The sequence below is a fragment of the Hypomesus nipponensis genome, chromosome 5, assembly GCF_054491055.1.
Source record: "Hypomesus nipponensis isolate SF chromosome 5, ASM5449105v1, whole genome shotgun sequence".
NCBI lineage: Eukaryota > Metazoa > Chordata > Actinopteri > Osmeriformes > Osmeridae > Hypomesus > Hypomesus nipponensis.
The window spans coordinates 3,353,778-3,375,000 of record NC_140365.1 but is presented as its reverse complement, the minus strand read 5'-3'; the positions used below and the strand labels follow the sequence as shown (position 1 = coordinate 3,375,000).

General features: G+C 52.4%; 1 protein-coding gene and 1 long non-coding RNA gene across 2 annotated transcripts in view; both read right to left on the bottom strand.

The window, feature by feature from the left end:
* LOC146287816 (uncharacterized) overlaps positions 1-3,373 on the bottom strand; it is a gene marked incomplete at its 5' end in the record, with an annotated part of 9,493 nt that extends 6,120 nt beyond the window's left edge. The window contains 3 exons of the mRNA XM_084698726.1: positions 47-152; positions 353-479; positions 825-3,373. Coding sequence (XP_084554852.1) covers positions 47-152; positions 353-479; positions 825-3,373 — 2,782 coding nt within the window. The remainder of the gene's footprint in view (positions 1-46; positions 153-352; positions 480-824) is intronic.
* Positions 3,374-5,950: 2,577 nt separating this feature from the next.
* LOC146287815 (uncharacterized) lies at positions 5,951-15,244 on the bottom strand. Its single transcript, XR_014755221.1, has 3 exons — positions 15,157-15,244; positions 6,963-7,076; positions 5,951-5,982 (listed from the first exon to the last, which is right to left on the bottom strand). It is a non-coding gene; the product is annotated as an uncharacterized LOC146287815 (long non-coding RNA).
* Between the last annotated feature and the right edge of the window lie 5,979 nt (positions 15,245-21,223).

Below are 21,223 nucleotides of genomic sequence, written 5' to 3'. Positions count from 1 at the left end.
GTGTGCGTGTGTGTGTGTGTCGGTGTGTGTGTGTGTGTGTACTGACTGAGGCGGAGGGAGCCAGCCAAGCCTCTGATGACAGTAACAGGGTTCTTGGGATCGGTGCAGAACTGCAGCAGCACTGGGGAGAAGGCGTCCCTCTTACTCTCCAGCTGGAACACACAGATACACGCACACATATAAGCACACACACACAGATACACACACACACATTAGGTTTACCCTGAACCACTGAAGCACTGTGGATGTGTGAGCGAGTATGCATGAGTGGACGGGTGTGTGTCTGCGTGTGTGTGTGTTTATGAGTGGACGTGTGTGCGTGTGTTTGAGCTGTGTGTGTGAGTCTACTCACATAGATGCTTGGTGTGGGGGGGTTGAGCTTCTCCCTTGGGATAGGGGTGTCGGTGGTGAGGTTTGGTTTGACAGAGAAGGCAGGTAGCAGGTACGACTCCCGAAACTTCCCTTTGATCTTCACTTCCCTGGACACAGGACGACATGCACAGACGAACAGCCAGATTGAGAGGAAGAGATTAGGATTTCACATCACATGACTTTAATCTACAGAAAGAACAGTTCAGAGTACACCACACACATATGAGAACAGGGATTAAGATCAACAGATTCAGATAACGTGTCTTAATGAACTTCCAGGTTTTATTGTCACATGTACAATTGTTTTTTAGCAATGCCATGCTTGATTTCCAGGCTTCCTCACGACCTCAGCATATCTCTAACCCATTATAACAATCTCATAGTCCCAATGTCTTTAATCTCTAATTATAATCTTAATCTCGAATCTGTCACAGCAGACTCAGACGACTCACTTGCAGGCCCTGATGATGTCACTGGCGGGGTGTTTGATGGAGGTCTCGGCCAGGGGGATCCTGGGCCGTTCCATCTCCGAGGCCATGAAGGTCTCTCTGTCTCCGCTCTCCACCTTGATCAGACGGATCTTCAGCTCCTTGGGGGGCCCCAGGGACATCGCCTTCAGCTTGAGGAAGTCAGCGGGGGCCAGCGGGCATGGGGTCCTCCGCGGGGGGGCGGGGGGGGCTAGGATGGATGAGGAGGAGGTAGGGGTCGTGGTGGTGGTGGTGGTGGTTGTGTTTGTAGTGTGGGTGGCCCCGGCAGTCTGGGTTGATGTCTTGGTTTCAGACTCACGGCTCTTGTTGTCCTTCTTCTTCTCCTCCTCGGTCCCGGTGCGCTCCTTTTCCTCCTCCGGACCTCCCTGGGAGTCGGTGCTCTGCAGAGTGATGCTTCTCTTCTTACTGTCCTTGTGCTTCGCGTCCGGGCAGTCGAACGAGGGCGAAACCGTGGATGGAACGGCCGCGGGCTTGCCCTCTTTCCTCTCCTCCCGCCTCTTCCTCTCCGCTCCTCCAGACCTGTGGAGGTGACCTCCGACCCCGCCGTCCTCTTTCCGCCTCTTGCTCCTCCCCTCCCCCTCCCGCAATCCCTCCGGGCTCACCGGCTCCCTCTTCCGGTCGGCCTGCCTCCGCGCCTCCGGCTGCCTGGAGGTCCGGGGCTGCTTGCTGGGCAGCAGGTCAGCGAGGGGGCCCGGGTGTGTGGTGGTCAGTCTCAGCTCGGCGCTCAGGGAGCCGCTCAGCAGAGAGGAGGCGGTCCTCCCGGGGAGAGGCTCCGCTCGGCTCCTCCTCTTCACCTCCTCCACGCCCCCACGGGCCGGGCTCTGCTCGCCGGCGACGGGCTGCGATGGGCCGTCCGGGCGGGGCCGGTGGTTGGAGGGCGGGTCTGAGGTAGCGTCAGTGGGGGATTGCGGTTGGTCGGTGAGTTTGGTGGGCGGGGCGGTGGCGGGGTCGGGGGCGGGGTCGGGGGTGGGGGAGGATTCCTGTTGGTCCTGGCAGCGTATCTCCGGTCCCAGCGCCAGCGAGGACGAATACTTCACCCCCCCCATAGCGCTGGGGGGCGGGCGCCCAAACGGGCCGCCCCTGTAGGTGTACCTCTGACCCCCCAGGAATGAGGCCAGAGACTTGAAAACGTCTGCCACGCCTGTCTGGTGGAGGTGGGGCTTGCGAGGGGGCTGGGCGCTAGGTGCGTCTGCGCCCAGCTCCTCCTCCTCCACCTCCTCCTCCACCTCCTCCTCCTCTCCTGCCCCGGCAGGGGTCTCTGGCAGGCCGTACAGCCGGGCCAGGTCGCTCAGCGGCTTGGTGTCCCTATGAGGAGGGGGGGAGGGGGCCGGCCCGTGGGTGGGGCTGGGCTGCAGGACTGGCCTCCTCATCACGATCTTCACCTCCTCCTCCTCCTCCCCCTCGCTCAGGCCGGACGCCGGCGACCCCTGCCAGCTGAGCACGGGGGGGCTGGCGGGGGGGTCGTCTCCCAGCTCCAGCAGGCTGCACACCCCCGCGGCCAGCTGCAGGTCCGGGGCCAGCAGTACCCCCTGCTCTGGACGCACCCCCCCGGCCTCGCCTCGCACCGGCCCCCCTGAGGGGGGTGAATCCGGGCTGGGAGGAGGTTCCGGGGGCTGGTGTGGCCTGGAGGAGAGGGCTGGCTTGGGTTTCATGGCAGCCCCACTGGAAGAGGAGGAGAGGGGGCTGGGGGGCCTAGGGGGTGCCCTCCTGGGGGGTGGGGGGCAGGAGGCCAGGGGGGGGGCCTTGGCAGGGGGCTTCGAGGGTCTACCCTCCATGGACCCTTTGTGTTTGGTGGAGGCAGAGGGGGGGCGTCTGGGCCGGGGGCCCGGTTGCCCAGTGCTGGTTTTTTTGACGGACGTGTGGGCGTGTGGAGTTTTGCCCTTGTGCCTGTGCCTGTGAGGGTTGGGTGGTGCGTGTGGCGGGCGGAGGGGCTTCCCTGCCCGCTGTGTGGCTGGAGAGCCCACACCCGGCTGGTCCTCACCCGCCCCTAACCCCGACACGGGCGGCTTGCGGGACGACGACGACAAACTTGTCTTCTTTCTCTCTTCCAGTTTCCTGTTTCGGAGAATCTCTTTCCTTTTCTCCTCCTCCTTTTTCTTCCTCCGGTCAACCTTTCCCCTGTCTTCCTCCTCCTTCCTGCCCGCTCTCCTCAAGCCTTCCACCCCTTTCTCTCCTTTCTCCTTCCTTCGTTTCCTCCCCTCCGCCTTCCTCTCCACCCTCTCGTTCTCCTCGCCCTGGCCCGCTCTCCTCCCCGTGTTCTTGCCCTTGCGGCCGGGCAGTTTGTGTTCCTGGGGCTGCCCCTCCCCCACGGCTCGGCTGAGTGGGGGTCTGGGGGAGGGGTCCACCTGGGGCGCCTGCGAGGGGTCGACCCCTGACCTCTGAACCCTGGGCTCCGGTCCTGGCGGAGCTCCAGGGGAGCAGGCGGAGCTGGGGAGCCCACGTTTGGGTGTCCGGTGGTGGGCTGGGGGAGCCCCCGCCCCAGGGCCCTGCCGGGTGGGGGGAGCTGGATCTCTGCGGGGGGGTGGGAGGGAGGGGGGCTTTGAGCCTCCGTCTCTAAGGCTGCCGTTGAGGGGGGGTCGGTGTGTGACGTCCATGCCAGAATCCTCGGCAGCAGTGAGATCCCTCCCCTCTGCCCTTACACTGCTGCAGGGATGCTCCTGGGAAGAAACAAACACACAAACAACTTTGACATTTCGGCGGTGTTCTGAGGAGGAGGAGCCTGGTTTGTGGATGAGTGAGTGAGGGAGGAGATGTCGACGCCGCGACGACACTCACCGTGCCGCGGTCGCCGCGACGCCCCTGGGCTCGCCTGGCCTCTGGGGGGCGTGGCTGCAGGGCGTGGGCGGGGCCTGTGTGGCGCGGGTGGCGGTGGGAGGGGGCGGGGCCTGCGTTGGGGCTGTAAGGCACTCCGGTGTCTGCTGGTGAGGAGGGGGGCTGGCCCTCCGCACCCCCTCGGGGGCCAGACAGGTGCTGGGTGGGGGGGCGGTGTCGGGGGTGGGAGGGGGGCGGGGGGTGACCTGTGGGCTTAGGAGAGTGGAGCACAGCGCCCCCCGGAGGCCTGGAGGACACCTGCACAAACGGAGAAGCACATCGGTGTTGATCTGCATCGCCACAGGTGAAAGACATGAATCCAATGCAAATGAATAAATGTCATATGTGGGCAACTTGTGTGCTGCAATAAACCTGGTTAGATCATCTGCAGAGTTCATAATTACAGATTTAGAAGGGTAGCAGGGGGAGCAGAGTGCTGAACTATAGACTCGGAGTAAACATGAGAGAATATGGACAGAAATATAATAGAATGATATCAAGATTATATCATTGTATTATACGATACAGTGTATATGAATGATTATTAATGATATGATGTCAACATTAATATTGTTAATAACAAGGATTTGAACATTGACAGGAAGTGGACAGCTGGTCTGAGCGCTGAGTGAATACTGACCCTCCTGGTGTCTGGGGGAGTTCGGGGTCCCACTCTGTCGTACGGGGGGCTCCACACGCCTGGCCTGGGGGGCGAGGGGGTCCGGTCTGGCCCCGCCACACGCTTCAATACACGATGAGACTATGGAGACAAGAACGAGTCAGAACTGGGGGGGGGGGGGGCAGTCTGTTCGCGTTGTGTCTGTAACCTTGTGTGGCCTACTTTGATGTTAGTGCTGCTGTAATGCCATCATTTCATCTATATGGTTGAGGGAAATACCCACGCATCTGTCTACCCATCCATCTATCTGAGGTGTTCAGCAACAGCAGAGAGTGATGACGCTCTCTCACCAGGAGGTGGCGCTGCTGTGCAGCCACATCCCAGTCAAGAGGGACTGAGTCTGGGTTCTGACCTGCTCAGGGCTGGAGGTCCTGCTCCTCTTGGCCGGCCGCTCCTCCCTGGGGGCCAGGGGCTGCTGGTGGGGCGGGCTGCGGTGGACGGGGTGCTTTCGGTGGGGGTGGGGGTGGGGCGCCGGGCGTTTCCAGGGGCCCGGTCCAAGGTCCGGCCCCCTGGAGGGGAAGTCCCTGGGGCGGGCGGGGGGGACCAGCGCTCTGCTGGGAGGGGCAGCCCTCTGGGACGATGGTGCTGAGGGGGGCCGGCGTACTGAACCAGAGAGGGAGAGAGAAACAGAGAGACAGAGAGAGAGAGAGACAGAGAGAGAGAGAGAGAGAGAGAGAGAGAGAGAGAGAGAGAGAGAGAGAGAGAGAGAGAGAGAGAGAGAGAGAGAGAGAGAGAGAGAGAGAGAGAGGGAGAAGGAAAGGGAGAGGGAGAGAGAGGGAGAGAGAGGGAGAGAGAGGGGGAGAAAATCAACAGCTTGAACAACGACCATCATCCGACCTCCAGCCCTGCTGTTTCCTTGTTCCAGCTCCGTGCTTCCTGCCTCACCCGGGGAGGATGCTGAGAGGATGAATCCCTGGTGCTGAAGCGGTCCCCCCCTGCACGGTACCCCCCCAGACTGCCCCCGTGGCTGGGGAACCCTCGTGGGGAGTCCTGGTGCCAGGACTGGGTCTCGTAGTCCTGGTCCTTGTGGCCCCAGGGTGGTGGGGGTCTTTGGCCTCTCGGAGGGCCTTTTCCCTGGGCATGATATGATGGTCTGTCCCCTCTATTCTCCAGACAGAGAGCAGAGTCAGTAAGTAGATCACCACGGGAGGTTTGTGATCTTGAGGACAGGGGATGTACGTTTGTCAAGGTGAAGGCGCTGACTTTGCTGATGTTTCACTCACCTGTCATGAATCCTGTTTAGATGCTTCGGTCCAGTCATGTGACTTGGGTGAGGGTGCTGAGATTGATTCAGTCCTCCATGGCACCTGCTGTACAGGAAGAAGGATTATGATTGGTTGAGCACAAACTTCCAATACAGGAAGAAGGGTTACAATTAGCTGACCGCAGACTCACAATCAATTCTGATTCTGACAATACAAGAAGCAGGGCTCTGATTGGCTGACCTGTTGGGGGGCCCCCAGGGTCGCGTGTTCACGGGAGCCCATGGCGCTCTGTAAGGTGCTCCAGTAGGGTAGGCCCGTGTGTAACGCCCAGAGTACTGCTCTGATGGGTGATACATCCAGCCTGACACACACACACACACCCAGGCGTAAGGATGTGCGCAAGCATTTACCAGACAGACATGTGACACTGAACGCACACAGACCCCCCCACACACACACACACACACAAAGATAATGTAAGTAAGTAAGTAAGACTTTATTTATATAGCACATTTTATACTAGAATTGTAGCTCAAAGTGCTTTACATAAAATCAATAAAAACAATAATGCAAGTGATAAAAGTCATAATTAAAATAGCAACAATAATATAACTAATAAAAGTATAGTAAAACCCTTCTGAGATAAAATTACTTAAATGCTGCGGCAAAAAGGTGGGTTTTAAGCTGTCTTTTAAAAATGTCTAGCGTGTTTGCTTCCCTAATATTTATGGGTAATTTGTTCCATAGTTTTGGGGCGTAATTAGCAAAGGCCGAATGACCAATCTTCTTATGGCTGCTTCTGGTGACCTCTAATAGGCCTGCATTTGATGATTGCAGTGTTCTAGCTGGTGTGTAGTTTATAAGGGAGTTAGCAATGTAGCTAGGTCCTTGTCCGTGTAGAGCTTTGTATGTGAGGAAAAGGACCTTAAAGTCAATTCTGAAAGTGACAGGGAGCCAGTGTAAAGTAGCTAGGACAGGACTAATGTGTTCTCTCCTTTTAGTTTTGGTTAATAATCTATCTGCAGAATTTTGAATGAGCTGTAGTCTTTCAGTGGTTTTTTTAGGAAGACCAGTGAAAAGTGCGTTACAGTAGTCCAGCCGGCTGGATATAAAAGCATGAATTAACTTCTCTGCATCATTTTGGTTTATGAATGGTCGTACCTTTGCTATATTCCTCAGGTGAAAGAAAGCTGTTTTGATCACTTTATTTGAGAGTTGAAATTCAAATCTGAGTCCAGGATTACACCTCTGGTTTAAGACAGGGGGTTAAGCCTCCTAGATTCTTAGTAAGCATCTCTCTTTTGGATTTGGGACCACATAATAGGACTTCGGTTTTGTCTTCATTTAATTTAAGAAAGTTATCATTCATCCATTTGTTTATTGCCAACAGGCAATAATAATGCTCACCAGTCTAGGTCTGTGTCTGTGAGGCCCTCCACCACAGAGATGAGAGGCCAACACCAACACAACTACACCTCCCTCTGTCTTCCTGTCCTCCTTCTGGTGCAGTGCAAATACAACCTGGAGAGAGAGGGAGAGGGTTAGGAGAGAGAGAAAGAGAGAGAGATAGACAGAGAGAGAGGGTTAGGAGAGAGAGAAAGAGAGAGAGATAGAGAGAGAGAGAGAGGGTTAGGAGAGAGAGAAAGAGAGATAGAGAGAGAGAGAGAGGGGCGGGTTAGGAGAGAGAGAGAGAGAAAGATAGAGAGAGAGAGAGATAGAGAAATTAAGGATATCTCTGGGCGAAGGGCCGACTGCAAGCCTTGCCGCTAGATATGTCTCTCAATGTCACAACCTGAGGGACAGTGAACCAACCCTGTACAACTGTTAAAACCTGTCTGTATATTAACAAGCATTTATGTGTTACTGTTACTCTTACGATGCTACTGTTATAGTATACTACCATATTATTATTGTTATAATGTAAATGCTATGATACATATATTACTGTAAAATGTCCTTTCAATATGGACTGCTTTGGCAATACTGCTCAACCCGAACTGTCATGCCAATAAAGCATTCTGAACTGAACTGAACTAGAGAGAGAGAGAGAGGGGGGGGGGGGTTAGGAGAGAGAGAGAAACACAGTGAGCTAGAAGTGAAAGAGGGAGGGAGGGATGTTTAGAAGCGGAATCCCTTTAATAACTGTTAGTTGTGTGACACACTGTCTCTGATGGCATGATCTGTGCGTGGTCCTCTCCATGTTCTCCCCCTTGTCTGCCTCTCTCCAGCAGGCAGGTTAGCCCTCAGCAGCCAGGGTTACCCCTCCTCCCCGGTCCCCTCTGACCCAGTCTGCCCTCCCCTACCCAGTCACACTCTCTCATCCATCTACTAAACTCTTACTGCAGACAGAAGAAGACCATGACTGGAGTCTAACAGACCAGCACATGGACCTGCTCTGCTCTCCTCAGCTGGGAGAGCGGCCGCTCCTCTGATCAAGCAGCCTTTCTACACGGAGCTGCGGGAGTACACATGGAGTCAGTGAGTGGAGATGAGGAGCAGGAGGAGGAGGAGGAGGAGGAGGGGGAGGGGGAGGGGGAGGAGGAGGAGGAGGAGGAGGAGGAGGAGGAGGGGGAGGAGGAGGAGGAGGAGGAGGGGGAGGAGGAAGAGGGGGAGGAGGAGGAGGAGGAGGGGGAGGAGGAGGAGGAGGAGGAGGGGGAGGAGGAGGAGGAGGAGGAGGGGGAGGAGGAAGAGGGGGAGGGGGAGGAGGAAGAGGGGGAGGAGGAGGGGGAGGAGGAGGAGGAGGGGGAGGAGGAGGAGGAGGGGGAGGAGGAGGAGGAAGAGGGGGAGGAGGAGGAGGGGGAGGAGGAGGAGGAGGAGGAGGAGGGGGAGGAGGAGGAGGAGGAGGGGGAGGAGGGGGAGGAGGAGGAGGAGGAGGAGGAGGAGGAGGGGGAGGAGGAGGAGGAGGGGGAGGAGGGGGAGGAGGAGGAGGAGGAGGAGGAAGAGGGGGAGGAGGAGGAGGAGGGGGAGGAGGAGGAGGAGGGGGAGGAGGAGGAGGAAGAGGGGGAGGAGGAGGGGGAGGAGGAGGAGGAGGGGGAGGAGGAGGAGGAGGGGGAGGAGGAGGAGGAAGAGGGGGAGGAGGAGGAGGGGGAGGAGGAGGAGGAGGAGGAGGAGGGGGAGGAGGAGGAGGAGGAGGGGGAGGAGGGGGAGGAGGAGGAGGAGGAGGAGGAGGAGGAGGAGGAGGGGGAGGAGGAGGGGGAGGAGGAGGAGGAGGGGGAAGAGGGGGAGGAGGAGGAGGAGGAAGAGGGGGAGGAGGAGGAGGAGGAAGAGGGGGAGGAGGAGGAGGAGGAAGAGGAAGAGGAGGAGGAAGGAGGAAGAGGAGGAGGAAGAGGGGGAGGAGGAGGAGGAAGAGGGGGAGGAGGAAGAGGAGGAGGAGGAGGAAGAGGAAGAGGGGGAGGAGGAGGGGGAGGAAGAGGGGGAGGAGGAGGGGGAGGAGGAGGAAAAGGAGGAGGAGGAAGAGGAAAAGGGGGAGGGGAAGAGGAGGAGGGGGGGGGGGAGGAGGAGGAGAGGGGGAAGAGGGGGAGGAGGAGAGACAGGACTACGGGATCAACTGAGGACAGAGAGGCTACTAAACCACAGACACACACACACTCACACACACACTGGGTTTCTGTGTGTGTGTGAATGCTGCATGTGTTCCTGTGTATGTGTGTGTGTTCCTGTGTATGTGTGTGGGTTGTGTGTGGGTGTGGGTGTGTGTGCGTGTTGGAATTGAGTCACACGGAGGTAAACAAGTCACGTTGTTTTCAGTTTGAACCCAAACTCTGTCGACCCAGTAGCCATGGACAACAAAACACACAGCTGGAGCTCAGTGTTCCTGCTTGAGGTAGAAAGCAAGGATTTCCTGCAGGCTTATTTTAATCACAATCAATAGATCAGCCATTGACTTCTCATTTGGCTATTTATTCTATTGTATTTTGCGTTCCGTTGTGTGTACGCATAGCTGTGTGTGTGAACAGAATGTGTGTGTGTGTGTGTAGTGTGTGTTTCTAGAGGGATTAGAGGATCAGCACACAGGAAGCCAGTCTGAATCAGAGTGTTGTGAGTGCAGCAGGTCGGTAACTAAGAGAGTACCCTTATCGTTTTACACACACCCCTAACCCCATGTCCCCTCCCTCCTCCCCTCTCCCTCTCCTATACACGAGCAGGGTGTTGAGTTTCACTTTTAGCCATTATTGGCACACGCACACACACACACACAGCTAGGAAAGTGGCTCTCACCAGGCTCTCTGTCTGGTCTCTGTCAGACCTCACACACCCCCCACACTCGACCCCCCCCCCCCCGCTCTCTGCCCCCCCATCCCCTCTCACTCAGCCTGGCCTCATCTACCTCCTCATCCCCCTCATCCTCCTCCTCATTCTCCTCCTCCTCCTTCTCCCCACCCCCCTCATCCTCCTCCTTCTCCTCACCCCCCTCATCCTCCTCCTTCTCCTTACCCCCCTCCTCCTTCTCCCCACCCCCCTCATCCTCCTCTTTCTCCTCACCCCCCTCATCCTCCTCCTTCTCATCCTCATTCTCATTCTCCTCCTCCTCATCTTCCTTCTTCTCCTTCTCCTCCTCCTCTTAGCTAGCAGCTATCACACCTCTCTCCTACAACAAATGTACAATGAGGGAGAGAGAGAGAAATAGGATGAGAGGAGAAGATAGAAGCTGTGTGAGTTGAGTGATTTGACAACCTCCTCCAGCAGAGAGAGAGAGAGAGAGAGAGAGAGAGAGAGAGAGAGAGAGAGAGAGAGAGAGAGAGAGAGAGAGAGAGAGAGAGAGAGGGCAGGCTAAAGTAGTTGAGACCCAGACCTGTCTCACCCTTTTCTCGGTGCCCCATCCCCCAGACCAGCGCTGTCACCAAGGAAACGCCTGGGTCAGTCCATGGCTCTCTCTGTCCCTGCAGAGACCACTGTTCCCAATGATGACTGTTGCTGTCACTAAGGCAACAATACCAGTGGCAACCTGTACTTATGTGTGTGTGTGTCCGGCTGGGGACTAGAGTGTGTGTCCGGCTGGGGACTAGAGTGTGTGTGTGTGTGTGTGTGTGTGTAGAGTGTGGGGGAGACAGGCTGCAGCTGATCCCAGGTCTGTGAAAGCCCAACTCAGGACGAGGCACAGGCCCCCCAGCTCAGGTTTCCTCTGCTGGCAGCACACACACACACACAGACACACACACACAGACACACACACACACAGAGGGAGAGGGGAGATACTACAGTCAGGTGGGTGACAGATATAATGGACATCCAGAGGGAAGAAGTCAGCCAGGTTTCTGTTCTTCCTTCCCTTTTTCTCCCTCGTCTGTCTGTGTCTATGTCACTTTCCCTCTGTGTGTGTGTGTGTGTGTGTGTGAGAGAAAGGGAGAGAGGGAGGTAGAGAGAGAAACAGAGACAGAGACAATGAAAGAGAGAGGGATGGAGGGAGGGAGGGAGGGAGAAAGGACCAACTCCCTCTGACCAGTCAATCATATTAAGTGTATTTCTGAAGCCCCTCCCTGATTGCCTTGTCACCAAATTTGCTCCAGCCCAAATTCAGCAACAGTCACTCCTCTTACACTGCCATCGCCCCCCCCCCCTCCACCTCGTTCTTACACACTGTGTCCTCGTATCCTTGGCAACCGATGATATAATTTATCCAGAGCAGGGAGCCAGACTCTGCCTCCAGACACAATCTCTGACCACGGTCTCTACTTCGCCCCCCCTCCACCTACGGCCCCTGCTGACTGTGTGTGTGTGTTTGTGTGTGCATGTGTGTGTTTATTTGTGTGCGTAGATGTGTCTGTGTGTGTGTAGATTCACCAGCTTGCATGGCTATTATAGCATGAGGAGGGTTTTCATCCTCTAAAGCCAGCTGACTGGTTCCTCCATTCCAAGAAGGTTTTCTGTGATTGGCCTGTGAGGTATAACACACACAGTATATATTACACCAGTGTCTATGCAAATGACATAATTACAGCCTAAATGCAATGTCATTAACTTTAACATTAATATCATCACAAATTCATGAATTCGCATGTTGCTTTGTGGTTGGTGAGATGGGTTGCATGTCGAATTCATTCACTCTCAATTTATTCTTATTAATAATTCATATTTTTTTAACATCTGCTTTGAAGGACCAATTAGGAGGGAGTTCTGTGCTTGTCTTGTTTAATTGCTGCCTCAACCGTCAAACCTCTCAATGCTGGCGTGCTCACACTGTTCTGCACATGCTCCATCCTCTTCTCCTCCCCTTCTCTCCTCTTTCCCTCCTGTCAGGTACCAGCCCCCACTCTCCCTCCCTCTTTTTAACTCTCTCTTTCCCTTTCTCTGTCCACCTGTCCCTTCCTCCCTCCCTCCATCCCTCCCACCCTGCAACCAGTCTACAACCAGCCTACCATCTGCATGGAGCATAGACTTAGACAACACTAGCTGCCAGTTAGGAGCATATAGAGGCATGGTAACACCTTGGTTGCCTGGCTGTGTGGTCCCCCCCCCCCCACACACACACACACACGCACAGTCTGCCAGTAGCAGTCAGACAGTGGCATGGTAACACATACTTGGCTGCCAGGCTATCTGGTTCCTACAAACACACACACACACACACACACACAGTCTGCCAATGTGACGGTAATATGCTAGTGACGGGCTGCCAGGTCTGGACTGTGCTAGTGGATCAGCCTGTCTTTCCTACCGAGGTCACAAAGCTTCTGTGTGTATGTGTGTGTGTATGTGTTTGTGTGGGTTTGTGCATGTATGTTTGTGTGTGGGTGTGTGTCAGGAGAACACTGATCCTATCTCCTACAGGGGGGATGGGCTGCAGAACAGACCTTCATCTGATGGATGTTACCACAGGCTACCATGCTGCACCCAGACAGAGACAGAGAGAGAGAGAGAGAGAGAGAGAGAGAGAGAGAGAGAGAGAGAGAGAGAGAGAGAGAGAGAGAGAGAGAGAGAGAGAGAGAGAGAGAGAGAGAGAGAGAGAGAGAGAGACAGAGACAGAGAGACAGAGAGAGCGAAAGAGATAGAGAGAGAGAGAGAGAGAGAGAGAGAGAGAGAGAGAGAAGGTGGAAAAAAGAGAGGTGGAGAAAGAGGGAGAAACCGCCACAAAGAGACTGAGAGGACGAGAGAGAGAAAGAGAGAGAGAAAGGATGTGTGAATGAAACAGCGAAAGAGAAAGAGGGATGGACAGCAGATAGGAGAGGAGGAGGGACTCGCCATTTCTCCAAGCCACACACACTACAACCCAGTACAGTAGAGCACAGTACAGTACAGGCAGAGACAGTGGGAATGGAATCAAATCAAGGCAGAAGTAATGGAACCTGTGACCTAATCTGACGCCAAGCAGGAACTACAACATGAATATAAATTACGTTTCTAAAAATAACCCCCCTGGCCCCCCAGGCCGGCTCCCCCTCCCCTTGTCCACATCCCCTGCTCCCTCCCCAAAATGGAGGCTTCTCTCTCTGTACTCTCTGTTAAGACCCTCCCTGCCAGGGTGCTGGAATGTTCCAACTCACGGTTGGAGGGGGGTGTGGGGGATTCTTCTTACAAACAATACCGGCAGAACCGGTGCCTTAGTGTCAAAAACAACCGTGTTTGTGTGTGTATGTATGTGTGTGTGTGTGTGTGTGTGTGTGTAGTCTCAACGTGTGCCAGAGAGTGTGTCTGGGTGTGTGTGTGCACAGAGCCCTGGTTGTCATGGCGATCCTCTGTGTGCACGTGCAGGGGCAGAGTTGGCGATGGCTGGTCTGTGTGTAGTGGGGGGGGGAGATGGGGGGAGGAGGAAAGGACAAGGGGGCTTGGGGGGGGGGGCTTGAGGGGGGAGTGGAGGTCAAATGGGGGAGTGTGGGGGTGAAAAGTGGGCTTAGGATGGGGGGATATCTGGGACCTCGCCAGACAGCCGTGGTCAACATGACCTCTCACCTCCAACCCCTGACCCTTTACCTACCAGGGAGCCTATCGTGATTACAAAGGCAAACAGTGACCAGCAGATCCCTGGAAGGAAACAAACACACAGGCGGGCCCAAACATCACTCAGCACCTGGAACCTATCAGGTCGGATCGCACACAGCTGGTCTGTGAGCTCAACATTAACCTGGTAATAGATCCAGCATGGCCAAGCGTGTGACTGGGCTCTGCTGAGACCAGCCTTGGACCGCTAAAGAAGCAAGTTCCAGGCTCATTTTGTGTGTGGTGTGTTAGTGTGTGTTAGTGTGCATTAGTGTTTCTGGTGTGTGCGTGCACTGTGTGTGTGTGTATGTGTGTGTGTCAGTATTAACATAATAAAGCTGTGTTTTTATTGAGCGCAAGTTGGGATTCACTTCACTTCCTCTCTCTGTGGCAGCCAGTGAGTGAGTCACTGAATACAGACTAAATGTGGGTCAAAAACGTGAAGAGAAGGAGGACACCAGTCCAGGGATGCAGACGTGCAGAGCAGCTGGACACACAAGGGCTCCCAGCAAGAGGAACACAGACAGACAGGATAGAGGCAGGCAGACACACAGACAGGATAGAGGCAGACAGACACACAGACAGGATAGAGGCAGGCAGACACACAGACAGGATAGAGGCAGGCAGACACACAGACAGGATAGAGGCAGACAGACACACAGACAGGATAGAGGCAGACAGACAGGATAGAGACAGACAGACAGACAGACAGACACACAGACAGGATAGAGGCAGACAGACAGGATAGAGACAGACAGACAGACAGACACACAGACAGGATAGAGGCAGACAGATAGACAGACAGACACACAGACAGACAGACAGACAGGATAGAGACAGACAGACAGACACACAGACACACAGACAGACAGACAAGATAGAGACAGACAGACAGACAGACAGACAGGATAGAGGCAGACAGACAGACAGGATAGAGACAGACAGACAGACAGACAGACAGGATAGAGACAGACAGACAGACAGACAAGATAGAGACAGACAGACAGACAGGATAGAGACAGACAGACAGACAAAGAATGGAAAAGACCCTTCCACAGCAGGGACAGGTATGAATGGTCCATCTGACAGCCAGCTGTGAAGACGGCTGGGCTGTCACTGTTAAGCCTTCCACATGGCCGCTCATTTACTATGAGACACTAGAAGGAGGGGCAATCTAAGGTTACTATTTATGGTTTACTATGGTATCACGGCAACCAAATACACGGATCAACACCATCCAGCACCACACACAGAGCGGTCACACACACGCACACACACACACACAGTCCAACACCGCTCTGGGTGGGGAAGGCTTAACAATAAGCACAGTCTGGTGATAAGCTAGGACAAATGGCCTTGACTTTACCCACATTTGATCAGAAATATGCAAAAGTCTGTGTAAATGTATGCACGTGCTTATTATGTGCGTGTGCTCACGCTGTATTAATGTGCAGCAAAATCTGCAGACAGGAACCTGTAGTGTGTGCTAGCAGAACCACACCACAGTAGAACACAGTCCATAAAGACACATGGAGTCAAACACACGGGCATTTGCATGCATATTCCAATTGCACACTGGCTTCAGTCAACCCATTTAGTAACACATCTGCAGTGCCGTTGCACAAAGACACACACACACCCCCACACACACACACACACACACACACCCTTCCCTGTCACTCCTTACCGGGTCCTCTTTCTTGTTTTTCTTTTTTTTTTTCTTCTTCTTCTTCTCTCCAACCTCCGTCTTGTCTCCGGTCCTCTCTCCCCTCCAGACGCCCTCACACCTCACACCCGGTCCTCTGTCGGTCCACTCCTCCCCCGATCCTCTCCTCGTCGCCTCGCTGCCCTCTCCTCTTCTCCTCGTCTCCTCTGCTGGCCCGTTTCCCCTCTTCTCTCTGATGCTCAGCCCCGTCCACGTGCAGAGAGGGGGGAGGGGGGCGGCCCCACACGCTGACAGACACGCCACGCCGGCCAATGGGGGTGCTTGGAGCCTCCTGCCAATCATGTTGCACTGCATGGTAGAGTAAAGAGGCGGGGAATCACAGAGAGAGAGAGTGAGAGAGAGCAAGAGGGAAAGGTAGAGTGTAAGTGTGAGTGTGTGTGTTGGAATCAAGCCAACATAGGAATGGAAGCTATTTTTAAACCTCCACACAGCCTCCATTTTCTCCAGCAGAATCCTGTAATGTATATATATTGTTTCACATCTAACCACCATCCATGGACTTTAGCGACATGCACTGTAACAGACACGACATCTCTGACATATCTCTAGAATCTAGAACCCCTTTAAATGTCTGAATAGTCAGAATAGTTCACTCTGCTTCCTTGCACATCCTATACGTCCTTCTCCAGATGTACAGCACGGAGGGAGGAATCTACACCATACACTTTCCCATATCTTAACTTCAGTCTAGATGAGTTTTTCTAGGTCCGTAGCTGGGAGGGAGATGTCAAGTGTGATCCAAGAGCTTTGGTTAGATCTGTGTTGACATCTGCGGGCCACTTTGTGCCACTGCGTGCGAGGAGAGCTCTGTGCGTCTGAGTTTAGCATCAACACAGAGGGAGCGGTGTTCAGACGAGAGCCTTTACAAAGCAGGCGGCTAGCCTTTCACTTTGATTTTTAGTAGAGAGGAGTCGAGTCGTTGTTATTCCTTTATGATCATCCAGACACATTTTTGGGGCGGGAGAACCGAAGCTGTGAGAGCTCGGTCCAGTCAATTTGAACAAACATGATTAGAAGCCTATAGATGTGTGTGGCTGACAGACAGTTAGACATACAGGCAGACAGATAGTGAGACAGATTGACAAACAGGTACTAAAACAAGCAGACAGACAGGTAGTAGGACAGACAGGCAGGCAGGCAGACAGGTAGGAGGATGACCTCCGGTGTAGAGGACACCTGAGCAGGATGGGAGGAGACCCACAGAGCCAGGTCAGGTGACTCTGCTCCGCTCAGAGGGAGGAGGGGCGGGGGCAACGGGTTTATCGGGGGGAGGGTCTTGCCTACGTGACTCATAATGCATAGCTTCCCTGTAGGAGCTCCCTCCCGGCGACCCGCCTCCACCCACCCCACCCCACCCCACCCCACCCACCCCAACCCCACCCCACCCACCCCAACCCCACCCCACCCCAGCGCCCCTCACCTCAGTCAGGACATACCCGTATACATGAGACACACACACACACACACTGAGCCCTGAGGAACAGAGGATGAATCAGTGAAAGCACTCAGAATAAGGCAGAGGAAGGCTAGTGTGTGTGTGTGTGTGTGTGTGTGTGTGTGTGTGTGAGAGAGACAGAGCGAGAGACAGTGAGAGAGACGGACCGGAGAGAGATTGTGTGTTCACTATTAGGAGAAAGAGAAAGCAGATTGCACAGAACACAGCTGACTTGCCTTAGCAACAGCCCCTGTGCTGGGCCGACCCTATTGGCCAGCCATCTGTTCTCAGCACAACCCCATGTGGCTGTGTTAGCCAATCAGAGAGTCCTGCAGCAGAACTGGATTCCATTTTCACCATGGAAACAGAACATTAGTCTCCATGTGTGATTCAGAGCAACATAGACCCCTACCCATAACACACATACACACACTTATCTGTCCCTATATAGCTGCTCGTGTGTGCAGCGTTGTGTGTGACTGACAGGCTGTGCTAGGTCCACTGGTGATCAGTGGACCTAGACAAAACGTCATTGAAACTTAGTAATTTTCCATTAGGGGTACACATTTTTGACTAAACCCCCGATTATTTCAAGAAATATATTACTAATACTTCAAAATACTGTTTTGTAAATTACTTTAATTTAAAGTCAATAATATCCTTTTTTTGTGATTAACGTACACACAAATCTGGACTAGATATATGTCCTCAATATTTCAGTTCTTGTGAATGATGAGCTATCTTTTTAATGGACACACTAAATGTATCCCTTGGGAGATGCTACATCTGTTCCTATTGGTTCTGCTGATCGGAGTCCCACCTCCTCTCTACATCTAGCATGTTTGTTCTCTGTGAGTCAATCAAACTTTTATCGCCCCACAGTTTATTATTGCGCAATATCAACCATTGATGGACATGTCTGTAGTCTAATTCTTCTTCTGGTGAATCCGCGTCGTTAGTGGCGATATGGGTTTGATATCTTAAAAAGAGGCGCCCTATCTATGTCCCCACCCAGTGTTGATAAAGTATAAAAGTTGAATGAGACTGAGCGTGAGCGATAGCGATAGCGGGGTAGTAGCCTACATATGTAGACCTACCGTAGACAAATATAACTCGATGACCGTAACGCGAAACCGGCTGGTAACACGCTTAACCCAGTTTATCTGTGAATCTTTAAATCCTCCCTGAAACATCCAGTATTTTAGAAGCCAATATATTGCTAATGGCATGGCAGTAAATTAGATAAATGTGAGTAACATTGCGCTAGGCTTTTCTTCCTTGTTCTGCAGAGTAGATGACCATCTTTAGTTAAACGCATATTGCCATCTACTGGCCAACAAACGGTACTTCATCCAAAATACTCAAAGATAACTCGTCCGATAAAACTTAGCGAAACCCACTCATTACTCTCATACAGTAGGCATATCTGTCAGTACGGTGCATCCATCTTCTAGCCGGTGTCATGTCAAATAATAATAAAATAAAAATAACAAATAACTCAACTGGTCATATTTTACAGCCGTAGCACAAAACTAGCGCTAGCTCTAACCCCACATTAACCTTATGATTTCTTCTAACCGGGGCCTATTGGATAATTCCTTTCGTGGACAATTTGACGGCTATAAAATAAAATATTATTCCAAACTATTTCCCTACAAGATAAGGAAGACGGCGAAACTTAAATCTCCACCCGCTAACTCATTTTTACAGTTTACTGTAAAATCTGATTGAACGCAAATGGAAATCACTCTAACAGTACACTCAAATCAAAGGAATGAGCGTTTCCCCTTCGGAAAATGTAGTATTAACAAGTGTACAGTCAATTGAGGCTGGTATAATGCAGACATCTAAATAACCGTTGCTTTCTCAACTCTAACCTAAACAGCTTAGACGTACGTGAGGTGTACATGACTGGACAGGCATAGCCTATGAGGAAGGCCGTTTAGAGACTGAGACCATTTAGTGACATCAGCCACCACTCTTGTGTCCCAGCTCTCAGAATGGGCTTGGGCGATCCAAACAGAGCAAATGAGTTTCTCTTCACTATTGCCTCATTTGCAAAGCAGTTTGAGTGAATGCTGTGTGCATGCATGCATGCGTGTGTGTTTGTGTAGCCTATGTGTGTTTTGTGTGTGTGTTTTGTGTGTGTCTGTGGTGAAGGTCAAGTATATCTCTACATGCTGGGGGGGGGGGTTCCTTTTCTCATTTCCTGAAGCCTTTGGCATTCCTCCCTCTACACACTACCATGACAACGGCTCCAGCCAACCAATGAGGCCTCGTCTTTCAGGAGATGAGCCAAAGCCTTGACCTCAGCGCTGTTCATACACACACACACACACACACACACGCATACACACACACACGCATACACACGCACACACGCATACACACACACACGCATACACACACACATACACACACGCATACACACACACACATTAACCCCAACCCTTACTCTCAGATTCATTAGATTCACAGACAAAACTATGTAAGAAGTTATTAAAAAAATATGTTTCTTGTTCAGTCTTTCTCTCATCATTAACTCCCTCTCTCCTTCCCTCACTCACGCTCACGGACACTCAAACACACAATCTCTCTCTCTCTCTTTCAGGAATTCATATTCAAACCAGCAGGAGGCAACATTGCTCTTTGATGACACCTAGACATCGTGCAACAGCTCTAGAAAATTGGCCAGAACAACATTTTAAGTGCAGCCAGGAGAAGGATCCGTCAGCCTTTATCACCATCATCGTATTAATGATTTATGTATGTATTCATTACTCGTTTAGAGCCTGTTGTTTTGCCTGTCAACATCTCTTTTGGGATTCTTAAATCAAAGAGACTTCGGGTTTAGTAGAATGGTTTTACAGTTAACTCTGAATCTCCAATTACCCCCAGCACACCAAGGACACATGAAAGCCCTGCTTATGTTAGGCTGTATATCAGATAATCTAATACACCAATTACATGGTAAAGTTGATCAGGACAGTTTGTGAGGAGAGGAATGTGAATCTAGTTGAGAGGCCTGTGGTGCTGGGGACCTCCTTTAACACATAGGGGTTCCTCTAAGGTTGGGTGTTGGTGTTCTCTGAGGTTCTGCGGAGTTCTGTGTTGTTGTTCCAGAATGTTGTCTATTGGTGTTATTCTGAGGTTCTGCAAGGTTCTCTGTTGGTGTTTTTTTTCCGGAGATTCTGAGAAAATAATTAATGCCCATGACTCTCTCTCTCTTTCTCTCTCTCAGCAGAATGAGGAAGATCTCTTCATAGATCTGCAGATGTGCGAACGCTGTCTGTCCAACTCGGGCCCTTGTGAAGGATAATCCAGCAAATCCTAGTTACTGAAACCTCGGCGAACGTAAACCCTCTTACAAAGGAGATGAAAAGGCAGGAATCAATTTGAGCAAGTCAGAGAAGCAGATGGGCCGATGTTAACCAGACAGAGCTCAAGACGAAGGAGAAGACTGGCAGCTGCAGAGACAGTTCAGCACAGGAGGGATGGGTGTTAGGACCCAGGGGCCAGCACCAGTGGCCAGCACCAGGGGCAAGCACCAGTGGTTTGGTGGAGTTCGACCAGGGCCAGGCCGTTTGGAGCCAGGGCTGGTGTTGACGTCCTAGCACAGGTCTGACGTCCAGAGGAAACAGTCGAGGATTGGAAACAGGCAGGACGCCGACAGGAAACAACGCTGATCCAAGGCTTTTGAAGGGATCTCCTCAACCACACACTGTATAGGACAGACAGAGGCTTTGAGGTCTCTTCTCCTCATCAAAACCACAGCCCATACACATCTCCCAGATACACACTTACACCCAGACACACAACCAGACACACACACACACACTCCATATCCGCTCCCAGATCCAGATGTCCAGATCCCACAGCAATGTATGAAGTGAGGGATCCAGAATCTATATTGTATCTATATCATATCCTATATGTAACCCCCAGCTTGTTCCACCTCACTCCAGGCCCAGTCTGCCCCCATCCCAGCTCCCTGGGAGAGGAGCTTCCCTGAGTGTCTAATGGCACTGTGACTCCAGGCCAGTGTCATCAGGATTTCAGCTCAGTGTGAAGGATTCTCTTGTTCTATCGCTTGGGTGGGATTGCTGTTTTAGATGAGCTCCATATCCACCCAGACCAGGATATGACATCACTGCACACCTACCTAGGCGGGAAGTAATGAAGTACAACTACTTTGTTACTGTATTGATTTTTCTGGTATCAGTAAATTACTTTTATGTTTTTTTGACAACTTTTGACCTTCACTCCTGAAATGTTTTACACAAATATTGTGTTACAAAACAAGTAACCGATTTTTTTCAACCTTTCTAAACTTTTTTTTTTTAAGGTTGAAAAAAAAAGAAGAAAAAGTTAGAAAGGTTGAAAAAAATACTTTACTTAAATAGAAGTGGGAGCCCATTCCTCTTTACTTTAACTTTAGTGAAAAAGAATAGTCAGCACTTCAACTTTTACCACAGTACTTCTACTTGAGAGAAGGATGTGTGGACCTTTGCCATCTCTGGACATCATCACCCTCAACCACCTGTGTGGGGATGAGATGACCTCAGCACAGCAGGCCAGGTAGGTTCAGGAGGC